Genomic DNA, 25,304 nt, shown 5'->3' on the forward strand with positions numbered 1-25,304 from the left:
CCGGCGAGCACTCTGTCTGTCTCAGTAGACGAACTCCTCTGCTGCCAGCTGGGAGGTGCTGCTGTCGCTGTCGCCGCTGCTTGTCTCACAGGTAACTGGGCCAGGGGCCCGAGGCTGTACCTGGGCGGGAATCCCTGATATCCCCATGCCAGCCCTGAATCAGGCCCGCAGAGCCGGGCCTGAGACCTGGTCGTGGGCCATGAGAAGCGAAGGCGCTGGGCTCCCCGAACCTTGCCCGGTGGCCGCGGGGAGCCAGGCCGAGGGGGCCGTCGCGGGTCCGAGGGGGCTTCCTCGCGGGCTGTGCTGTCGGTTAAGGCCGGGGAAAGGTCCACGAGGGTTCATGCTTGCTTTTGCGGACCATGGTTGTGCTTGTCCGGGGAGGGTGTCCTGTGCACCCGCGGCCGCGATGGGGAGACCTGGGGCGGTGGGGACGCGCTCCGCGGGGTTCAGCGGGAGTCTGTGCGGAAGCCTGCCCGGGTCTAGGACACCCACAGTGCTTTCATCAGCACGGAAAGTAATGAGGAGTCGGTAAATGGAAGCTGTGGAGATGTGAGTGCACTGTCCAGAATGGCATGTGGCCCTGGAGTGCCCGTGATAAGACAGGATTTGCACACTTTCCACATAGGCCTCAGGTGATCACAGACCTCCACTCCGAATTAATATGCAGTGCTAAGAAGCAGATCATTTTCTCTCCAGATTGTCCAGCTGCCTTGAGAAAAAGGCATTTATTCTTTAGAACGTTCCACTGTGTTCAGAATTGGCTGCCAAACATAAGGTAAACGTGTGCCACTGAATTGTAACACTTTTCATTCTTCAGGGAACAGTAGTTGCCTAGGAGATTCTTGGTTTAAAGAGCTGTTTTATCAGTGGTGTGGGGATGATTTTCTTTATATTACAATAGTAGCTATCTTCAGTGCTTATTTTGTGTCACTGTTGTGCCAAGTGTTTTAAATACTACTGATTTTATTGAATACTTGCACAATGTTATAAGATACCTTTTCCAACTTGCAGATAAGGAAGCTGAAGCACAGTCAAAATTAACTTGTGGGAGGTCAGGCAACTGGCAAAGGATGAGCAGAATTTGAGCTTCATCTCCCTTATTCTATTGTCTGCTTCTGTTATTGGTCCAAACATGGTAATTCCCTGTAATTTTTTATTTACTAATTTGATTTGTAGCTCAAACTGATTTCTCTCAGACTTAATATGTGTGACTATAAGCAAGAGTCCTGAACCAACTACTTTTTATTTAAAAGGAGTTTAGTGAGAAAAATGTTTGCTCACCAAGGATTATAGTGATAATGAAGTTAATATTGGATTGTGGTCCTCACTACTTCAGTACAATCTGATTTGAAATAGAGAGAGACCTGTTTGGTTGTTAACATGCTTCATTACTTCTGTTTCTATATCAGTTTTGATGATTTCACATAGCTTTCACAATATTATGTTAGCAGTATCAGAAAGAAATTAAAGATTTTTTGATATAATAGTAAGTTAATATTTAACAGGCTCTACAAAGCATATTGGAGAGAGGCTGTGAAATTAAAAAAAATAGACTTTCACTGTTTTACTTAGAGCAAATTGCATTAGTTAATATGGAAGATAAAGGATTTTCACAGTTCCTATCATTGTTAGACTGGAAATTGTATTTCCCATTGTGGAAAGAGGTTGGATATTATAGCATCCAAGTCTGTTAGCCTTCTCAGGATTTGAGTTTGTGTATTCAATATTCATTCAACATTCAACAGCAAATGTATACAGATTACCTTTCATGGCTAGATGCCATTCTAAAGTTTAAGAGTGACAAAACAAATTTCTTTTGCACACAGAGCTAATATTATACCAGAATAAGGCAGGGATGATAAACAAATTAAGAATTAAAATATATCCAGTTAGGTGGTAACAGTTGCTAAGAAGAAAAAGTAGTTAAGAGGGATAGGAAGTGCCATGGAAGGAGCAGATGTGTTTTAAAATAAGGATTAGTGCCTTAGAGAAGGCTCCTGAGCGAAGTGAAGGAGTGTGGAATAACCATGATCCATCAGAGGAAGAGCATATCAAGTGAGTACAAAAGCCCAGAATCTGCCAGCTTTATTGGAGGCCCAGCAAGGAGCCCATTGGGTTTGAACAGATGGATAGTGGGGATGGGCATGGGAGGGAGAGAGGAGGATGAGGTCAGAAACCTAATGGTTCCTGGTAAAGACTTTGACTTTGACTTTGACTTCCAATGAGGAGGGAGGTGGTAACAGGGATCTGAACAGAGGAATGAAGGGGATCTGACAATGTTTTTAAAGTATCACTGTGGCAGCTATGTTCAGAATCAACTGAAAGAGCTAGCCTGGAAACAGAGACCAGTCAGGAGGTGGTGCTATAATATAAGTAATGGTAGTGTCCTAGACCAGGTGGTAGTAATAGAGGTACCATAGTTACTTCTTATTTGTGAAGAATATGTTTCAATACCTCTAGTGGATGCTTGAAACCTTGGATGGGACCAAATCCCACATATAGTTTGCTGTGTTTTCCTATACATACATACCTATGATAAAAATTTACTTTATAAATTAGGCATTAGTAAGAGATTTAAAAACAATAATAAAATAAGAATTATAACATTACACTATAATAAAAGTTTTGTGAATGTGGTCTCTCTCAAAATTTCTGATATACTATACTCACCCTTCTTGTGACACAATGCCTGTGTGATGAGATGAAGCAAGGTGAATGACATAGGCATAGTGATGTAGACTACTATATAGGGGTTACTTGAATATAAGCATATACAACACTGATACTGCAACAGTTGATCTGATAACTGAGAAAGCTACTAACTGACTAAAGGGCTGGTAGCATATACAAAGATGATACACTGAACAAAAAGATGCTTTATGTTCCATTGGGAACAGAATTGGAGAGCTTGAGATTTCATTACTACATAGAATGGTGCACAATTTAAAACTTAAGAATTATTTATGGAATTTTTCATTTGATATTTCAGACCACAGTTGACCCTGGGTAACTGAAGCCATGGAAAGCAACCATGGATAAAGGAGGACTATATAGTAAGAAGCAGTCATATTCCAGGAGGATTGACAGGATTGATAATGGATTGACTGGAAAGAGAGAATGAAAGACTGAAGCATGACATGGCCTTTGTCCTGAGCTATTGAAAGGATGCAGTGGCTATATACTGAGATAAAAAGACCAAAGGTGGAGAGGTATCTGCAGGTGGATGAAGCAGGAATCAGTTTAATTTAGTTAGGTTTAAGATGCCTATTCAAATGGGTGATGAGAGACTAGAATTCAAAGGCAAGGTTTAAATGGGAGTAGAAATTTGCACATCAGTAGAAAGACTGCGTTTGAGACTGAGAAATTGAGATATAATCTGAGGAAATGAGGATTGAGCTGGGGAACTTTCTGTGTTCACAAATGGGCAGGATTAAGAAGTTCAGAGGAGCCAGATGTGATGGTGCACGCCTGTAATACCAGCGGCTCAGGCAGTTGAGGCAGAAGTATTGAGAGTTCAGAGCCAGCCTCAGTAATTTAGCAAGGCCCTGAGCATCTCAGTGAGACCCTGTCTCCAAATAAAATATAAAAAGGGCTGGGGATGTGGCTGAGTATGGTTAAGTGACCCTGGGTTTAAATCTTCAGTACCAAAAACAAAGAAAAAGAAGTCAAGTTCAGAGAAGACCAGGAAGAAGCTTTTGAAGGTAGGTGGAAAAGAAGGTGAGTGTGGAGTGCTGAAGGCCAAAGTTATAGAGTTTATCAAGGAGGAAGTGATCAACAGTATTGCCTTCTGCTGATTTGTCAAGTCTGATGAAGTGAAGACTAGAAGATAACTATTGCCATTGGCAATATGAAGGTCATTGGCGACCTTGCAGAGTACTTTCAAGAGTAAGAGGGAGAAAACCTGATTGGTGTTGTTTCAAGAGCAAATAGGAGAAAAGGAATTGGGGATTGCAAGTTTGGACAAATCTTTGGGGAGAAGTTAGCTGTGAATCTTTTATAAATTATTTGAAAGCATTATATTCATTTATTATTCATTTTTACTTCTAACTTCAGCTACTTAGTAGCTAGACTTGGATTATTTTATCAATGATTGATGGAAATAAAATAGCTGTTCTACTGCTAATAATCGTAATAATGTATAGTTTTCAAAACCAAGACAAAATGAACCTTCAATTCCTTGCTAAGGCAAGAGGACTCAGTGCCTCACAACATGGTCTCCTTTGAAGTACTACTTAAGTGTCATATAACATGGTATCTTGCCTTATTCAGAGCTAGTGATACACAAGAGCTACAGTGCCTTATTCAGAGCTAGTGATACACAAGAGCTACAGTGTGACCTAGTCCTGGAAGCCCCTTTCACCATATTCTGTTTGTTAGATGTGAGTTAATAAATCTGGCCCATATAGACAGGAAGCAGAATAAAGTTCTACCTACTGAACAGAGGTATATCAAAGAATTGTGGACATATTTTTAAAATTGTATTTTAAAAGCCAGTTATAAAAATAAAAGCAGTAGTTTATTTAAAAATAATTTTTGCAAATACTAATACATATCAAATGTTTTATTACAAAATAATTCTAAGTTCAGAGTTTCCAAGTAAAGTGTGAAATTGACAGTATTGAAATTGATTGACATAACCCTGATGAAATTAAGAGATGACAAATTGAGAATTTTTCTTTGACACAAAAGCGAAAACTCATCAATAAGATTTCAGTTTCTGTAAAATAAAGAATCAATGTTGCTAGGTGTGGTGGCTCATGCCTGTAATCCCAGTGACTTGGGAGGAGACTGAGGGAGGGGTCACAGGTTCAAAGCCAGCCTCAGCAATTTAGGAGGGCTTTAAGCAATCTAGTGAGACCCTGTCTCAAAATAAAAATGGCTGGGGATGTGGCTCATTGGTTAAGCACCCTTCAGTTCAAACTCTGCTACAAAAAAAAAAAGAAAAAGAAAAGGGAAAAAAAAAAAGGAATTAGTCAAAGAGATCTCAAAGAAGAGAGAGAATATTTTAAGTTTTGAAGGAATCAGACAATGTGAAATTACAGTATCATTATATTGCTTCCAGTTAATACAGTGAGATCTTATAAAAATATGCTCCCAAAAGGTTTTTTTAAATCCCCAATATGCTAAGAGAGAAAAATGGAAAAATATAAAATTCTCAATTAAAACCACAAAAGGCAAAAAAAGAATGAAAGATAAAAATAGGAACAAAGAATAAAGTCAATGAGTAGAAAATAGTAATGAATATATATGTTGTCTAATATATTAACCAAGCTATATCAATAGTCATTTTATATATCAGTGGCATAAATGTATCAATTAAAAAATTGGATCAAAAAAGCAAGATACCTTTCTAATGTATACATGAGTCAAAATCACATTGTACGTTGTCCCTCATAAATATGCATAAACATTATGTGTCGATCAAAAAACAAACAAAATCCAGCTATATGTTGTCTGTAATAAAGACGTTTTAAATCTGATGACATGTAGATTAAAAGTAAGTGGATAGAGAAAGGGATCATACTAAAACTAAGTTTTTAAAAAGCAAGAGTGGCTATGATAATTTCAGTCAGAGCAAGGAAAGCTATCAGAGTTTAAGAAAGTCATTGAATAATGATAAAGGGGAACAATTCTTCAAGAAAATGTAATATCCTTAAGGTGTATGTGCCCAGAAATAGCATCGAAGTACATGAGCCAAAAACTGGTATGACTGGAAGGCTAAATAGATGAATCTGTTATTCTAGTCAGAGACTTTAACACACTTCTATCAGAAATGGACAGGTCCAGCAGACAGAAAGCCATTAAGGACATATTTGAACTCAGCAACACCATTAATCAACTGGGTATAATTGACATCTTAGACTGCTGCATCCAAAATGGCAGAATGCACATTCTTCTCAAGGATGTGAAACATTCACCAAGATAGGCCACATTCATAGCCATAAAACACACTTTAACAAATGTGAAAAACCAGAAGTAATATAGTATCTACTTTCAGAGCACAAAGCAATTAAATTAAATACCAATAACAAAGATAGCTGGAAAATACTCAAAATACTTGGAGATTAATAACACATGGCTTGAAGAAATTTCTAGAGAAATTAATATTACTAATTAAAGGAAAATGAAAACATCAAAATCTGTGGGATACAGCAAAAGCAGTGCTTAGAGGGAAATTTATAGCATTGAACACATGTATGAGAAAAGAAGATGTAAAATCATCTAAATTCCTACCTTAGGAAGCTAGAAGAAGAAGAATAAAATCCAAATTAAGAGGAAAATAAATAAATAAGAATTAGAACAATCAGTGAAATTAAAAATAGGAAATTACTTATCAGTCAAACCAAATGCTGTTTGTGTGTTTTTTTTTTAAATATCAATAAACCAAGAAAGAACACAAATTACTGACATTAGGAATGAAAGGGCATCACTACAGATCCCATAGACATTAAAAGGATAATAAAAGAAATGAACTCTATACCCACAAAGTTGATAGCTTAGATAAAATGAGCCAGTTGCTTAAAAGATATAATGATCAAAATTCAAACAAGAAGAAATAGACTATTTGAATAAACCTGTATTTTTCAAAGAAATTGAATAAAAACTAACCTTCTTCTAAAACAGCACCAGGATGATGAATTCTACCAGATATTTAAAGAAAAAGTTATACCAGCTCTCTCTTACAAATTATGGAGGCTAAGGTATTCTTAATTCATTTTGTTAGTGTAGTATTATCCTAAACCAAAACCAAAGACATTGCAAGAAAAAAAATAATTACAGACCGGAAGCACTCACAAAAATCTTTAACAAAATATTAGCAAGTTAAATTCAACAATATAAAAGTTATATACCACCACCAAATGGGGTTTATCCCAGGTCCCCTAGGGTAGTTTCAACATTTGAAAGTCTATGTAATTCATTACATCAATAAAGAAGAAGAAATCACATGATCAAGTAGATGCCAAAAAAAGCATTTAACAAAATCCAATATTTGTTTATGATAAAAACCGAATCTGTCAGTAAACTTGGAATAAAGGGAAACTTCAATTTGATAAAGCATATAGACAAAACAGCTAACATCATACTTAACAGTGAGAAACTTGAAGCATTTCCATTAAGATCAAGAACAAGGCAAAGATGTTCTCTCTTACCACTGGGCCTTTCAACACCGTATTGGAAATCATAGATGAAGCAGTACAAAAGGATAAGGACATAAAAGCTATACAGATTGGAAAGGAAATAAAACCATCTTTGTTTGCAGAGGAGTTGAAAACATAGGTCCACACAAAAACCTGCCCATGGTGTTTACAGTAGCTTTTTTTTTCAAAATTGCCAACAGTTGGAAGCAACCAAGATGCCATTCAGTAGTTGAATGAGTAAACTGTGGCACATTCAGACAGTGTAATATTCAGCACTATGGAGGAATGAACTGTCAAGCTATGAAAGAAATAGAATAAACTTAAATGCATTCGTATTCTTTTCTTTCCTTTTTTCTCTTTTTTGGTAGGTGGCAGGGGGTGGTGTCTTGCTGTGTTCCTCAGGCAGGCCTCAGATTGAATCAACCTGTTCAGAGTAGCTAGGGTTATAGTCATGTACTGGCTCTTAAATGCATGTTCCTAAGTGAAAGAAACCAATCTGAAAGCCTTCATATTGAACAGTTTCAGTGATCTGCCTTAGAAGCTGGCTGAATAGAGTTAGAGTTGGTTGCACAGGCAGATTTCTTCCTGCTTGGGGTGGCCAGAAAGGGGCTAAAGGAGAGATTGAGAAACAAATGAAAAATTCATAGTGTAAGGGAGTAGAAAAGATGGACGATCCTGATGGAGTTGTGGGTCAAGGTCTGGGTGGTGGAACTAACTTCCATATGTGCAAAATCCAAGTAAGGGCAACTGAAGTGAAGTAGTGATAAAGGTATTTTAGGTTAAGAAGTTTGAGGAACTCTTGGGTTTGTTATTTTATGTGGATAAATTACATACCTAAAATCATTAAATAAGCTAATTAAAAACTAAAATTTGGGCTAAAGAAGATAGAAGTTGTATGTAAGTTGACATGGTATTAGATGATAGATAATATTTTATGCCGCAGTCTGGCTGGGCACAATTCAGGAGCCACTTGTCAAAAGAAACTAACTTTATTTTTAGAACTACAAACGCCAAACAAAACAGCTCCTCAGGAAAAAACCCTCAGAGCCCAACTGCCACCACCGGCTTCCACAAGCCTCTCTACCTCCCACAATCCTCCTGCTCTTGAGGCCGATTGGCTGGGTTGCATGGGTGGAGCCAAAGAAGTCCCCCAATGAGCAGCTCCGTGGTCTGAAAGGCAGGGAAACAGCCCAATGAGCATCACCGCAGAGGAGCCAATCAGCTAGATGTTGCTGAGGCCGCTGTGAGCCAATCATCAGCTGGCAGCTGGAAGTTTGCTGGCAGCTGGAAGTTTGCTGGGGCCCCTTTGGCTGTGGCTCTCAACAATTTTAGATACATTTGTGTTAGTATTGCTACAGGAGATATGCTAAAACATCAGTGGTAAATTTTTAACTTGAGGGCTGGGGTTGTAGCTCAGTGGTAGAGCGCTTGACTAGCACATGTGAGGTTTGATCCACAGCACTGCATAAAAATAAAGGTATTGTGTATTTTAACTTGAACTTAAATTTGTATTTAATTCGTTCTTATTTCTGTGTCTGCTTTTTTTGTTTATTTCCTTGTCACAAAGCCAGGGGTGCTTAACCACTAAGCCACATCCCTGACCCATTTTTATTTTGAGATAGGGTCTTGCTAAGTTGCTTAGGCCCTTGCTAAGTTGCTGAGATTGGTATCAAACTTGCAATCCTCCTGCTTCAGCCTTCTGAGTCATTGGGATTTCAGGCATGCTCCATCATACCCAGCTGTGTCTGTTCGTATACTTTCTGCAATTTAAGAGACTAAACATTTCATACTATAGATCATTTCCCCAAATCAAAAACTTGTGAATTTTGGAAGTAGATTTGTTCTATTTTTTTTAAAATAAGAAACTTATTTTTCTGTTTATTGTTTGAAGACTATGAAGTCATGATCTTTTGATAGCATTTTAAAGAACAGCTTGCCTATCATAATTCTTAATGCATTTCTCTTTAGTACCAGAACAAAAACTCAGAGTAGCAATCATTTAAAGTTTCTTAAAAATAATTCTCAAGTTTTATAGTTTATCATGCTCCTAACCTCAGGCCATATAGAACTTTTATTTTTAATGTATTATTTCCAGTCTCCTTGGTATTTGTCAAAGAGCAAATGACAAAATTTTAAGTAGTTTTGAGAAATTGAGTAGAGCTAGAAGGAAAATGAGGCTTGTATTTGCTAAAACTAGCAAGCTATTTTAATTGACAGTGTACAAAATCCCCCCAAAAACTATTTATTTAATAGTCATGCCTGGAATACAGCAAGTCTAGAAGAGCCATGTAGCTATTAAAACTTGAGATCCTTAGTCACTGACTACTCTTTCCTTCTCCACATTGGCACAATGGCCTGATGGGTCTCTGAGCTGTCTAAAAATAGTTCCATGAGAAACTGGTATAGGGTTTTATTATTGTCTGTTCCCATTTCTGAAAGATTTCTCAGAACTCTCTGAGTACTAGATGTAAACAAAGCCAACTCATAGATCTGCCATTTTAGTGGAGACACCAAGTCTCAATCAAGAAGAAAACTGTTGTCATTCATTGCTCTTCCACTCAAAATCATTATTCTGCTGAAGCTATTGGAACTGCTGAGTGAGTCAGTTCTGCATTAGAATATTGGTGTTTCCCACTTCTTGCTTAGATTCCTAAGTGACAGCTTAAGGAAAACTTTAGCCAAAAAATATAACTTCTGCCTATCGTCCTCATAATCTGGGCTAGGAAACCTAGGTGAGGGTAATCTATTTTTCTTTCTTGAACCTAGGGCCATCTATAAGCATAGAGTTTCTACTTTTTTTTACTGGGCATCAAAAGATGCCTCCCCAGTAGGTTACTCCTAGCCAAAAGCAAAAAAAGAACCAAAGGCTCCCTTTAAGGTGTCAGGCACTCCTAAGCTCTCTTCCTTATCAGCCATTTATTTCTTCCTGCAAGGGTCTCATCTTTAAAGCTTATTATATCCAGTGGGCAGAAAGAGGAAATTTCTCCCTATGTAGTGAATTTTTCTGTCAAATTTTGATCATTTTATGTATTTTTTTAATGTTATAAAGGCTACAAATCAGGAGATAGATAGGGTAAGGTTGTGCTAATGAAATAGCTCATTAGCACAAAGTCAAGTGTAGTTGAAAGGGCTTCTTACAAACAGCAGGAGACACTTTTCTAAAGAAATTCTAATGATTTTAGCTCTGTGACTACAATCAGGAACAAAGACCAAGTATGTTTTCTTATACCACAAATGTCCATTAACTCTAGCATCATTTGTTGAAAAGCCTAGCTTATCTCCATCACATAGCTTTTGCTCCTCTACATACCACTTTGGTCATTTGGCTAAGTTGGTTTCTTAGTCTACTCTCTAGTTGTTGTTTTTATTGTATGTCCTACTTACTTACAAGGGCCACTAGAAGTTGAGGTATAATGTAGGTTCAATAAGGGCATATAAGGAATTCCTGAATTTTAAGGTTCTACCTGTGCCATAAATGTAGTAGACTAGAGTGATGTGTGTAGCTTTAGTCCACACCTCAGAAATCCTCTGTGGGGTGGTCTAATCCAGGGAGGAAGGCCCTTGTCTATCCTCTTGTCGCTAGAATGCATACTTTGCATGAAGGATGCTAGCACCCACCTAGCACAAATTTAGAGTGTAGAAGGGGACAAATTACAATAGAATTGTGAAAAATAAACTATCATATTGAAGGCAATATACTTTATATTCCTACGTGAATCATGTATAGGATTAGAACCTTGGGGGTGATGGGTAATGAGTACAGTAGCCTGTGAAGTTGCAGCTCTCTGATTCTGAGTATCCTTATTAGTAAAATGAAGAGATTAGGTTGGATGACCCTGGATGACCCTTCCAGCTCTACAATATCTCAAGGAAATAGTTAAGTTTCTTCCAAGAACACAATCTTGTGCCTTCCAACTGGTTTAAATTTTGTGAGATATTTAGAAAATAAGGAAAATTTTGTAAAAATTGTAGTTCCTATATTTTGAAACACTGAATAAATGAATTAAAATGTCATTAATTAGTACTTTATATATACATTAGTCTGCTAAGGTGACTTTAATGAGGTTTGGATTTTAGAATAGCTGGAATCACTTATCCTATAAATTTTCTTGGTAAATGTTTTCTAAAAGAAAAATTTAACTTTATCCCAATTCTGAATTTTCACAAGTTTATAATCAGTGATGCTTATGATAAGTAACTGAAATGAAATGAGGAAAACTTTCAAAGGTGCTCCTTTTTTTTTTTTTTTAGTGTAAAAGAGGATTTATTCAAGTGAGAAGAAAAAGAGACAAAGGTTATGTAGGATACAAGGGGACTAGATAGGGGTTAGGGGTTGCCCAAAAGTGTTCCTTTTGTTTTTCAATTTACCAGATGCTAAAGCTGAACTCAAAAAGTAGGTAGGCCACAAGGTGGCACCATTAAGCCATTTGAATAAAGTACTACTGTTTATAGAAAAAAAAATGTCATTTTTAAAAAATTAATTAACTTTATTACAGAAGTAATACATGTATAGAAAAAAACTTCCAATTGATCTTCCAATGCTTATTTAATTTTTCATTATATGGTTACAGATTATAAACTAGAAACTTCACCAGGTGTGGTGGCACACACTTGTAATCCCAGCAATTTGGGAGTCTGAGGCAGGAGGATAGGAAGTTTGAGGCCAGCCTCAAAAGCTTAGCAAGATCCTGTCTCAAAAAAATAAATAAATAAAAAAGGAGCTGGGGATGTAGCTCGTACTAGAGCACCCTGGGTTCATTCCCCAGTACTCAAAATAAATAAACTGAAACTTCCTAGGGAGGAGATCCCTTGCTAAGAATTTTAAATGTGGCAAAATTATATAATAAAGATTCTGCAAAATACTGAAAAGTATTAGAGTAAAACAAAATATCAGCCAGGCATGGTGACACATGTCTGTAATTCCAGCCAACTCAGGAGGCTGAGGCAGGAGGATCACGAGTTCAGACCTAACCTCAGCAACTCAGTGAGACCCTATCTCTAATAACACATAAAAAAGGGTTGGGGAAGTGATTTAATGGTTAAAACACCCCTTGGTTTAATCCCTGGTTTTTTTTTTTTAAAGCAGTATTAATTTTGTGAGCAATTTATTTATTTTAAGATAACATGATTTCTAAAAGTTGAATTATAACTAAACTTTAATAATTCAAACAAAATAGTAACAAATATTTATACAGAAATACATCAGAAATCCTTGGTTGGTGTTTTTTGATTTTTCTGGGAGAAAGAAGAATTTAGGTAAGGCTTTTCTTTTTATGTCAACCATTAAATACTTGAGAAAAATGAGTTATTTCCTGCATGTGGAAGAGATTTCCAAATATGTTATTGTTTTTTTACACACTTTAAAAAGCTTACTTTGTATGAGATGATTACAAAAGAATATGTGTGCTAGGCTGTTTCCTATAAAGGAAGAAACATCTCTGGATAGTATTTTACTATGGTTTAGAAAGAAGTTCACTTTGAATGAAATGGTTATAGGGAGTTAATTTGGAATGTATATGCTAGACTAGTATTTACCTTTACGTAATCTTTGGTAGAAAAGTTTGCTAAGCTAATTCATTATGTAAAGAAGAATCTTACAAAACAAACTTAATAACTTGGTGTTTTCACTCATGCAATGAGGATAATTTTAGTACTTAACCTTATAAGGTTTCTGAAAGGGTTAAATTAATTATCATAGGAAAAACACTTAGTATCTGCAGTATAATAGTTTAATAGGTGTCAAAAATATTATAACAACTAATATCAGACAAAAAACATATTCTTTTTCTTTTTATTAAGCTTAATTTCCTAACAACATCTATTAAGTAATACCTGAATAACCTAGTTTTAATTAGTATATGAACTTTTAAGTTTATGTTTACATAATGAACTGCCTATTACATAATGAACCCCCTATTATAAAAAGTATTCACACATTTCAAATTAATTTTCTTCTTTACTGGTTAATGAAATTTTAATTATGGAGTAATTGATATCTTGTTGAAAAAAATCACAATAATGGGAATTTTAGACACAGCCAAAGTAGACTAAAATGTTACATATACCACAAAGTGTAAACTCTTTACAAATTTAGGTATAAAGTAAAAAGTATATCTGTTAGTGGTGGATTCAGCTCTATCTCAAAATTGCTTTTTTTGAATGTTTATTATTTTTGTACTTTGAAAATATAATTTAGAAGATTCTACTTAAAAAATGTCTTTCCTCTAATGTTTTTTCAGAGTACTAGGATATCCTAAAAGGATATAGTCTCAATTCCTCTTTTTAATTTACTTGTTACTACACTTTCAGAAAGAGGATGTCCCTTTTCTTTTTCAAGAACCCAAAGTAAATATTTTCATAGTTTATCTTTATTTAGGACAGAAGACTCAAGGAATTGGAATCCTGGCCATACAATTAATAGGACTTTATTTCCCAGTCTTTTTAAATCTATCTTTAGTTTAAGATGAACTATAACTTTTTTTTTTCTTACCTAACATCTGTGAGAATGTGCAGAACTTAGTGTTTGTTTGTTTTGCTTTTTAGAAGGTTTTGTTTGCTGCTGTTTGTTTATTTTGTAGTGCTGAGGATTGAACCCAGGGCCTCAGGCACACAAGCATTCTATCTGTATCACTGAGCTATATCCATACCCTGGAGCTTAGGTTTCAAGAACAGTCATTCTAAAGTACTAGTGGTTAGGATTTAATGACTTCATCTGAAATGATTCTTGTTTCAAGGTTCTTTGTGGTTATTGTATACTTTGACACAACAGAATCCTTTTAAAAGGATGAAAATAACCCATTCAGGTATAGAAAATGCAGATTTTGATGCTCCATTTAATATATATGATTCATTTTCTCAGTTTTAGTCCTTTTCTTTGACATTAGAAAACGTAGGCAGTAAGATCTGATAAGGTCTCTCCAGCTGTGCCATTTTTTCCTTGCATTTTAATGAAGTGTCTGATGCTTTGATCTCTGATTAAAATTGCTATATAGGAGCTGGGAGCAGTAGCACACACCTGTAATCCCAATGACTTGGAAGGCTGAAGCAGGAGGAAGACAAGTTCAAAACTAGCCTCAGCAAATTAGCAAGACCCTAAACAGCTTAGCTAGACCCTTTAAGAAGAAGAAGAAGAAGAAAAAAAAATGCTATATGAGGATAATGCAGTTTGTTCATTGGGACCAAGGAATGTAGCACTTAATCTTATCTTTCTCAGTGACTTTTCAAAATGAAAAATAAATCAATACATTATGTATAGTAGATATAGAAGACCACTTTAAAGTACAGTATATATTTAAATAGAATATCTTCTCTCCGTTAGATCCTAACCATCAAGAATTTGATCTTAGGACTGGGGTTGTAGCTCAGTGGTAAAGCACTTGCCTAGCATGAGTGAGGCCCTGGGTTCAATTTTCAATACCACATAAAAACAAATAAAATAAAGGCTAAGTTATTTTTTAAAAATAGAATATAATCTTAAAGTTTTAATAATTGGCCTAAGATTGTGGGTCTAAAGTTTGAGTAATAAAAGAAAAAGAATATTAGATAGAACTTTCTATCAAGTCATTGACTCGGGCTCCCACCTAAACCTCTCGTTGGTTTATTTAGATTCAGACAAGAGCTGTTTGGCATTAGGAGCACTTGTTTAGTTCTAGGTGGCCACCTCATCTGAAAGGATGATTGATTTAATGAAGGCCATCGGGCAGTTGCACAGAGCATGAGTTTAAATTGTCAGGTTGCACCAGTTGTCCAACACCTGACCCCCAGTTCTGTTTTACAATCCCAGTGTGTCTGCCTCTGAACCAGTCTGCAAACACCTTCCCTTATAGGCCCTGTCCCTTAGGATGCTGGGGCCTGGTGAACAACCAGCATACTTCTGGGGCATAGCCACTTTTACTATGAACTCTTCATGCACCAGGCCTGGTGATTTTCCCCTGCCAGGAACCAGTTCACTCTTGTGGGGAGGTGGGGTGGAGGAGTTATCTGGATATCTAGATATCTCCTCAATCCTAGAAGCTGCCCTGATACTAAAGGATTGAGGTTCTAGGCAAGCTTTCTTCAGTATAGCAGAGTATTGTGCTCAGCCTGTGAGGAGAATAACTTGCATATTGAGTGCTGGAGTCATACAGCTGGTAAGTAGCTGAGCTGGGGTTCGAACCTAGGAATTTCAGCTCCACTCGTATTCTAGGTGAAGTGGTCAAGCTCCTGACAGCCTCCAACCAACAGGAAAACTTCCTCTATGTTGTACGCTCCTAAGGGTAATCTCTTTGAGGAGAGTCAGACCATGTCTTATATCTCTCCCCCCTTTCCCCACCTGTGAAAGCAAGTGCCACCACACCCATATAAAAGTATTTTTTTCTTAACTGTATCCTCTTGGCTGTTTTCACTGTTCCTCCACACTCTCATAAATAGTATTTTATTTCTAAAAAATGCTTTTGTAAGCCAAGTATTGTAGTGCATGCCTGTAATCACAGCAACTTAGGAGGCTGAGGCAGGAGGATCGTGAGTTCCAACCTAGCCTCAGCAACTTATTGAGGCCCTAAGCAACTCAGTGAGACCCTGTCTCTGATAAAAATAAAAAAGGGCTGGTGATGTGGCTCAGTGGTAAGCACCCCTGGGTTCAATCTCTTGTACAAAAAAGCTTTTTTAAGGATTGGAAATGTGGCTCAGTGGTAGAGTACTTGCCTACCAGGTGTAAGGCTGTGGGTTCAATTCCCAGCACCTCAAAAAGAGTTTAAAGAAGTAAAATAGTGCTTTTGTGGTATGATTTGGGAGCCAGCCTCCATTTATAATGTAAAAAGGTATGCATTCTGAATTCCAAAAAATGATTGCGAGTACATTTGTGAGCCAGGTGCAGTGGTGCAGGCCTGTAATCCAAGTGGCTTGGGAGGCTGACCCAGGAGGATCATGAATTCAAAGCTAGCTTCAGCAGCCAACAAGGTGCTAAGCAACTCAGTGAGACCCTGTCTCTAAATAAAATACAAAAAAAAAAAAAAATAGGGCTGGGGGTGTGGATCAGTGGTTGAGTGCCCCTGGGTTCAATCCCTGGTACCAAAAAAAAAAAAAAAAAAAAATGACCGCGAGTATATTTTTGGAACCTAGTTTGTTCTCTGCTGATGGCACATATTTTCATTTTTCTTCTTTCATGCTTTCTTGTTTGTGGGCAACATGGCAGCTCCACATTAAGCCCTTCCTTTCTTGCTTTTCACTGCTTTATTCCTGGTCAGTTACTTCACTAGCCTGAAGAGCTGCTGCCACATGCAGGTTTTCTGGAGAATGCCCACAGGCCCCACTGGGTCTGTCGGTGTGGAATAGACAGCACATTCTTTCTCATGCCACATCTTAGCTATAACTTAAAATTTTTTTTTTATTGTATGTAGATCCTTGCTGGCACATTACTGAATATTTTTGTTGAACCTGCTTAAGAATTCAGAGAAACTGTTGAGTGGCCACTGGAGAAAAGATCTGATCTTATACCTGGCGTAAGTACTTATCAAAAAGCACTTGATATATGGTGTTATATTTTTTTCAAAAGTTTGTGAAAACCTATTTTTATTATCCAAACCAGTAAATACTATAGGGGAAAATGGGGAGATTACCCTCCAAAACAGGTTCCTATTTTATTGAGTAAATTCTTTTCATGGAGTTAATTTTTTAAAAAAATCATTATTTAGTATTATAATCTGAAGTTTATTTCATCTTGACCTCTATAATTCTTGATCATAAGCACTTTCTCCCCTTATTTGGAATCATCTTGACCAGGTGCACTCTCATCACATCCACTCAGTCATATCAACTGAGTCATCTGTTCTCCAGGATGTCCCCTCCTTCCTGCTGCTATCTTAGGTCAGACTCTCATCATTTCTTGCCTAGATTGCTACATTAACCTATTCATTGATCTCCCTACCTTTAGTATTTTCCTCTTTAATCCAGCCCCTCCATGCTGCTATCCAAGTCATTTTCTGAATGGCAGAAGGTGATACTATTTCTTAAAAATTTTAATGACTTAAAATTCTACAGTGACTCTCACTGAAATTTAAGAATAATAAGCCTTACCATGGAATGTTTGGGAAATTTAGGTAAAGTTCATTAAAAAGCCTTGAGTTGATGCCTGGATCAGAGCAGGGCCTCAGTCTATGTTACTGCCTCTCTTTCCCCCAGAGAACCCACAGCAGCAGCAGAGTTCAGTGTAAAGTTAGCCCAGACCTGGACGGATGGTGGCTCTGCTGCAGAAACAGACTAAAACGAGGGTGGGCCAACAGTCCCACCAGAATCCACAGCCAGTCCTGCTTTCCTGAATGCCTTGGAGCTTAGACACAAGATGAGATTGGGCTAGCATCCAGTTAGTTCCCTTAGTGTTCCAGAAAGAAAGACTTCTCCTGAGAAATGCAAACTGTGCCCATTTGTGCCCAAGCTTTTGTAACCTTAGAGTAAGAAAGAAATCTCTGTAAATGCATTCTTCTCAGCTTTTATATCATCTTGATTTGGTTTGTTTTTAGTTTCCTATTAAAATTTTCTTTGACAGGCTTGAACTTTTTCTTCAGTGCACCAAGGGGAAGAGAGAAAGAGAGAGATGTTACAGTGGGTACAGTTGGGATTGCTGCTGTTGTCCCACCTCTACATTCCCAGGAAGGCCTACTTTTTCTCATTTCTCTTGTCTTCAGATAGTGGGAGTTTAGCGAAATCATGTATTGAGATGACCACACAACACAACACAATGGGGTTGATAATGTCAAAATGTATGTGAATCTGTGTTGATTTCATGATATTTCCAGTTTTTAAATTCAGTTTGTTATTTTCTTTAACTTTTCTCTTCTATGAAAACTTGAAATTTGTGCTATAAATAACAACATTCTAACAAGTCCTTATTGAGTGCCAATTAAGTTAATTTTTTTTATTCAGGTAATTTTGTTTACCATATAAAATATCACAAATACAAGGAAAAGCAAATATATGAAAGTGAATTATTTACATGGTAAAAAGCAAAACAGAGCTTCATAGTTATTTAATTATAATTTTGATCTAACAAATGTGAAGAAAATGGTATATTTTAATGAAAAATAAAATACAATTGATAACTTTCTTATTGTTTTTTCTGTTCAGTAAAGAAATTTTATTATAGGCAAGCGGCCAAGAGGGTAAGAAATAGTACTTTCATGGTTGACTTCATTGTCTTGATTCAGTTTGGCTTCATCAAATCTCACTCACCTCATATTTTATTACAGGCATATCCTGTTCACATTAGAACAATGTCCTACGTTTTTGTAAATGATTCTTCTCAAACTAATGTGCCCTTGCTACAAGCCTGTATTGATGGAGACTTTAACTATTCTAAACGGCTTCTGGAAAGTGGCTTTGACCCAAATATCCGTGACAGCAGGGGCAGGACAGGCCTTCACCTTGCAGCAGCCCGAGGGAATGTAGACATCTGCCAGCTGTTGCATAAATTTGGTGCTGACCTTCTAGCCACAGATTACCAAGGAAACACAGCTCTTCATCTCTGTGGCCATGTGGATACCATCCAATTCTTAGTTTCCAATGGACTCAAAATTGATATATGGTAAGTTCTTTGTAGTTTTTGAAGTCTAGTAATTTTTTATCATTAGTCTTTAAACCAGTGGTCTAATCTCAAGAGTCTTGATTTTGTTTCCTCATTGATCAGTTGTAATGACAGGTTCAGGAAAGCATTGAAGACAGTGAGATCTTGTTAGGCAAGTGAGAGAACAAAGACTAACTTCTAGATTTATGCTGAAGCAGTATAATAATGAAAATTGTGGCTAGTTTCTACTAATTAATTGTATAGTTAAGATGGGGAAAGAAGGAAAGAACTAAAGACGGGGAAAGAAGGAAAGAAGGTAATCTATTGTGAGCTAGACTGTGTTGCTTACGTTGCAATTCATTTCATCCTCAGAACCAGTAGCTTTTAAAGTAATTTGTTCTCTTCATTTTTTACATGAAGGAGTTGAGAAGAGATCACACAGCTATGAGGGACAGAGCTGGAATGTGAACTTAGTTCCTGACTCCAAAGTTCATTTGCCTTCTGTCACATAATATACCAACTTCATAATCTCTCTGGGGCTCAGGGTCTTTGGACTGAGGAAGTTTGGTGAAATAATGGGTTTTTATTTGATTTAGTAATAGCCTGTTTCTTGAATGAGAAAGATGTCAGGCCACCTTTAAAACTTAGTTTGAGGTTTAAGTGACAGTTACTTGCTGCCCTGGTTTATTGATGCTGCAATGCTCCTGAACCTGAACAAGACAATAAATAATTCTGTTACTGCAGGACAGAATGTGGTGGGAATTAACTGTAGGATGCAGTGTGATTAGGGTTCTGTCTTGGCACTACTGTTAAATAGCTGAGTGAACAAAAGTAGCTTTTTAAATAATTCTTTTAAGATTTTAAAAATAAAATATGTCTAATAACAGTGAGTCTAGAACTAGACTGTCCCATTAATCTCTGAGATGTTCTCTTTTTATTTACTGTCATTTACCCATTCTTTTGCTTGTGGATTCTCCTTTTCCTTTTCCCTGGAAGGAAGAAAGTAGGTTGATTCAAGCATCAGCTTCTGACACTGGCTGTGCTACAAAGTTTATTTTGAGTTAATTGATCCCATTTCTTCACTGAGATCTAAACAAGTAAGAACTAACAGGATAATATAACTGCTTATATATCTTTATTTTTATGAATTTTCTTAGCAATCATCAAGGTGCTACTCCTTTAGTTCTGGCAAAGCGCAGGGGAGTGAATAAAGATGTCATCCGATTGCTGGAATCTTTGGAAGAACAGGAAGTAAAAGGATTTAACAGAGGAACCCACTCAAAACTGGAGACCATGCAGACAGCTGAGAGTGAAAGGTACTTGAGATATAATTGTTTAAGGGGCAAGTCACTAAGTACCTGGATATTTTTGTAGGACCTCAGTGAATTTGATTTCTTTGCTCTCAAGTGTAGGGTTTTTACTTATCTTTGAACTCTATATAGGTCTTTACGTATTCAGATTACAATTGAGAAGCTTTTAACAGAAAGTACTTTCATGCTCCATGCACATAATGTTCAGCCAGCTACCTGCTATATTAGCAGTACAAGGGAGAAGAGATAGTTAAAATCTGAATCTGACAGAAGGAAACAGGAATTTGAGAATTTTAAGTACAGATGACAAAAAGAATCAAATTTCAAAAAAGGAAGAGAAAGATAAGACTGAGAACTTGGACAATATTAGAAAGATCAAAAAGATAGTTTCAAGGGTGGGGAAGTAGAATTGAGAAATAAGAAGAGGGAAAATAGATAAGACTGAACACACGTACAATTCAGTCATTGAAAGTGGCTTTCACAGGAGTTAGAACTAATAAAAGTTGGGTTTCTCTAAGTAATTGAAGCTAAGATGTGGTGACTGATGTCCTAAATATCTCATCACTTTTCATCTGGAGGCAGCAGAGAACACGGTTCAGGAAGTTTTGAAAAGATGGCAAATTATCTTTTGTGCAGCCTCACTGGCTCAACAAGGGAAGTCAGTAGGCCTGGCCTAGTTTTTAGTAGCATTCAGTTTGGTGGATCACCCTGGAGTTTTGGCCTCTACATTATACAGTGGGGTGAGAAGGGTGATGAGTTTACTACTGTTTGTTCCCAAATTTTTCTGTAGAATACAAATGGAACAAAAGAGCCCACATCAGCTGTTCACTTAACATCTGATTGACCAGGACTTCACTTTAGTGTGACACCAGTCACTTAGACCATTGGGATCAGGTATCTGTAGGTTCTAAATGAAATGTTTTTCATCATCAAACTTCCTTCATCTGATTTCTTTGCACCCATGATTGCCTTCCTCCTCCTTTCTGTGCTGGCTGGTATACTACGGGGGACCATTAAAAATGCCACTTTCAAGCTTAGGTCTACTTTGTTTAGATACTTTTACTCATTTTTTTATTATCCTAAAGCAATTTAAGAGTTTACCTCTTAAAGTTCTCATGCTCTTCGTGTTACCATCAAAAACTGACAAATTTTAGATAAATGAAGTTAAAGATGCATTTGCAAGCCCTTTTCTCTCACTTATACAATCTGGGTCAACAGTCAGTGTCGTAAGCACTTTAGCAATGTTAACTATTCTTTGTTAAAGGTCATGTTCCTTCAAGATAATTTGAAATTTATCTTCACCTTTCTAAAATAATATTACATTATTTTAAGCTTCTTTAGTATGAAAAATGTCCAAGAATGTGTTTTTACTTGGTGTATTTTTGAGACCTTAAAAAAATCTGATTGGGCTGGTCATGGAGGTGCATGCCTATAATACCAGTCACTTGGGAGGCTGAGGCAAGAGGATCACAAGTTCAAAGCTAGCCTCAGCAACTTAGTGAGGCCCTAAGCAACTTAGCAAAACTCTGCCTCAATATAAAAAAATATATTGAGGATATGGCTGAGTGGTTAAGTGCCCCTGGGTTCAATACCTAGTACCAAAAGGAAAATCTGATTTTGGCTGAGCTTCCTGATCTCCTAGAGAGTGCTCACTGAATTCTCATTTGATATCTTACTCTTTGAGTATGAAAGCATGTCAGCTCAGACAGTCAAAAAACTTCACATAGGTCAAACTAAACCTGTCCTGAACTTGATCTGCTTATGGTTAACACTTGTTCAGGTCTTCTCAATGTTCTAATCTTTGAAACTTGCTTGTTCTAATGTTCCCATATTATTGTAGATCCATGTCTGGTTTCCATGTCTGGGATATTATGAATAATGCTGCTATGAACATCTATACACAGTATAAACATCTATATACAATTCTCATATTATTGTAGATCCCTACTGAAAATGTCTTCTCTTATTTAGAGATGAAGCTGCTTCCCCCCAACCCTCCCAGTACTGGGGTTTGAACTCATGGGTGCTATCCCATTAAGCCACTTCCCCATCCCTTTTATTTATTTTTAAAATTTATTTATTTTTTATTTTGAGACAGGATCTCAATAAATTGCCAGCCGAGGTTGGCCTTGAATTTGCAATCCTCCTTTTTCAGCTTCCTTGATTGCTGAAATTACAGGAGTGTATCACTGTGCCTGGCTGAGAGCAAGCATTTTTAATATGAAAAGAGTTTGGATGTTGAACAGACTGGCCCATGAGGAAGGCATCTGGCTGTGACTAGAGAAGCCCTAATACCAATAAAGGTTAAAGGACCTTTCGTTAACAGTGCCAAGAAGTAAAATAATGTTGTAGCATTAAAAAAAACTGCCAGTTTTGTATATTTTCATAGTTCATGGTAAATAAGACTCTAAAGACATTGTTTTGTTGTTTTCATTATTCTGTGCCTAGATAGTTGGAGGAATGTGAAGAGAAAGGGTATAGGAAGGATAGTAATGAGCTTTTATAACCAATAGAGAGTGCATGCCTAAGATTCTCATCTTTATGGCTTTAATCTAAATGATACCATGTTATAGGGCCTGCATGTTGTGACAGAACTATGGGTGCTGATCTCATAAAGCTTTCAGTTCATAATAGTGCTTCCTTCAAATACCAAAGTAGACATTCTGTTTTCTCTCTGGCCATATTTCTCAATGACAGTGTTTTAAATATCAGAATCAGTGTTTTGATAGTGTTTGCACTACTTTATTCAATATTATTTTATAAGACAAGGCCAAAACCACTAGGAAGAAACTATTAAGAATTCCTAAAGACTGGACCAGTCCACATGTACATCAGACTGAGAAATAAGCTTCCATTGTTACAAAATTACATTTGAAGAAGTAATTCCTTCATTGATCAGATTATTGAACTAAAATTAATTAAAATTCTCATTCAACATTTACATTCACACACTTATATGTAAATGCTTATTTTCATTCACATAAAATTTCAAGTTAGGAGTTTTCATTCTGAATCTTCTAAATATTAAGTGTGTTTATATCTTGATGAAAACAACTCATTTGACTATGTCAAGACTTCCTCTTGGGACATATGATTAGGATTTTTAATTTGATTCTGCTAGATTCTAAACCAAGTAATAATCGCTGCAGTTTCTCAATTTATAGTTCAGGGTAAACTGTCCAGATACCTGTGGATATGGGAATGATCAGGGAGGTGAGTGACAGCATATACATAAGTCAGTTTTTTCCTTGTAACTTTGGTATTATAAGTTTGGCCTTTTGTAATTAACATGATTTACTGATTTATGTTTTTGAAATGGGTGAAATGTGTCTTTCTTTATCTTTCCACAGTGCCATGGAAAGCCATTCTCTCCTCAATCCCAACCTACAGCAAGGTGAAGGAGTCCTTTCCAGCTTTCGAACCACGTGGCAGGAGTTCGTAGAGGATCTGGGCTTCTGGAGGGTCCTGCTCCTGATCTTTGTCATTGCTTTACTGTCTCTTGGCATTGCCTACTATGTGAGCGGAGTGCTACCCTTTGTGGAAAACCAGCCTGAACTGGTGCATTAAAGGAGCTCAAGGAGATGAGGCAAATGATTATTTCTTGGCTCCCAACATTGATTCTCAGTTTCTGAAAATTTTTCTTAGTGCAAGGCAGCGAGAGCTGAACATTTCTTTTTATGCATTTTTACTTATTGTAATTCTTTTAGAAGAATAATGTGTTCATTTGAACTTCATACTATAGTCAAGTATAGGGCATCCTAATGCTACCTCTCACTCAACCTGACTTCTTAAGAAAATCTACTCATAGCCTGTTTGATAAAAACATGGAAATGACTAGAGAATAGAAGCTAAGGGAAGAGGGTAGGAAGTCCTTTGGATAGAAACCCTGATCTTGGACCAACTGAAGTGTCCAAAAAGAAAAAAGTTATTCTTTTTATGAATGGTTTAGGTGGTGTTTTTAGTTTTGCTTATTTTTGCGAGAGCCCCTTTTTTCTTTTTATTTACTTTCTCTGGGGAGAGGGCAGAACCTTTCAACTTAGAGTACATTTGAAAAATCTTGTATAGCAAATTAATATTGTTAGAATCTGTTTGGTTTATCTCAATATTTTGAAGTCTAGTCACAAACCAAACAAAACTTTTGAGAGGAACTATATTTCCTTCAAAACTGATTGATTTAATCTTTGCTTTATGGTGATTCTGGTTTATTATAAACTACTTTGCTTGTTAGTATCTGAAAAAATCAACTTAAGGAGTTCATGTTGCTCACTTTCTAATTTCCTCTGGTGTATATATTAGAGGTATCCTGTTCATCAAAAATGCAGTCAGCAAACTCTTTTTCTACTGAATAGTTAGCAGGGGAAAATAATTCTCATATTTAATTGTCACTAGAATTCTGTAGTGCTATTTCATTGAAAACGTCAGTTCTATAAGCTAGCTGTGTTGTCACAGTTGTATCATAATTATTTAATGTGGAGTCCTATTTAGAGGCCTGTCAGACTTTTTGTCGCAGTCCCATCCACGTCAGTAATTCTCCTACGGCAGGAATGGGTGGAGTACTCCTCAGTTAACAGCCCTGAGCCATACTGTGCTGAGTGTCATCAACTCTTTCTGACTGCTAACATCATGTACATTGATATCTGGCCCCCAGACTATATTGCAGCTTTCAGCAGTGTGTTTGAAGGCCTCTTTTGTTAATGTTTCTGTATGTATAAATCACTTCTTAGGTTATTACTAAAGAATCTGAATGCTTAATAATTGTCCATTGAGTGAAGTCTGAAAATTGTAGTGAAAGAATTAATGGCTTTATTTTCTAGAACAACAGCATCTAAGCTACTGCTAGTTGAATTGTTGCTAGAACCAGAAATTACAGTTACTGTAGAATTGGTACTTCTGTGATTCTTTTCCCTTCTTGGTATTTCCTCCTTTGTATTTATATATCTGTTATTGAGGCTTTTTTCTTTCATATGGCTTTATCCTCCCTTAAAGAGCTGTTTTAAAATTCCTGCTTTACTGTTTGTTTCAGGATCAGCTTGCAGAGTCTTGCTTTTAGGTTAGATACAAACAAAGTTAATCATACTTGGTATAGCAAAAAAAGAAAAAAAAAGAACCAAAGTATATTCAGAATGAAAGCTTTGGAATTAGTTTTACATTTGTTTGTAAACCTAAACATATACAAAACTGGTCAATATATGTAAATATATTACACTTTTTAAAGATTAATGTTTCCTTTTCAGTGCCGATTTCTTTGTGTTGTCTGCATTCAGCATTAAGTAAAACCATCAATAAAATATTTATAAATCCTTAGTCACAGTCCGCTTT

General features: G+C 36.7%; 1 protein-coding gene across 1 annotated transcript; it reads left to right on the top strand.

Moving 5' to 3' along the window:
- Ankrd46 (ankyrin repeat domain 46) lies at positions 1 to 25,304 on the top strand. The gene is made up of 5 exons (XM_026383717.2): positions 1 to 91; positions 16,517 to 16,618; positions 18,362 to 18,696; positions 19,833 to 19,991; positions 23,336 to 25,304. The coding sequence occupies exons 3-5, from the start codon at positions 18,386 to 18,388 to the stop codon at positions 23,550 to 23,552; spliced, it is 687 nt and encodes a 228-aa protein (XP_026239502.1). The 5' UTR covers positions 1 to 91; positions 16,517 to 16,618; positions 18,362 to 18,385; the 3' UTR covers positions 23,553 to 25,304.

Source organism: Urocitellus parryii, chromosome 7 (genome assembly GCF_045843805.1).
Source record: "Urocitellus parryii isolate mUroPar1 chromosome 7, mUroPar1.hap1, whole genome shotgun sequence".
Lineage (NCBI taxonomy): Eukaryota > Metazoa > Chordata > Mammalia > Rodentia > Sciuridae > Urocitellus > Urocitellus parryii.

Bases quoted from the DNA above. Each gene is read 5' to 3' on its own strand.
- Ankrd46 (XM_026383717.2), top strand. From the start codon at position 18,386: ATGTCCTACGTTTTTGTAAATGATTCTTCTCAAACTAATGTGCCCTTG. The intron at 18,697-19,832 runs GTAAGTTCTTTG...GAATTTTCTTAG, and splicing joins GGACTCAAAATTGATATATG to CAATCATCAAGGTGCTACTC. The intron at 19,992-23,335 runs GTACTTGAGATA...ATCTTTCCACAG, and splicing joins CAGACAGCTGAGAGTGAAAG to TGCCATGGAAAGCCATTCTC.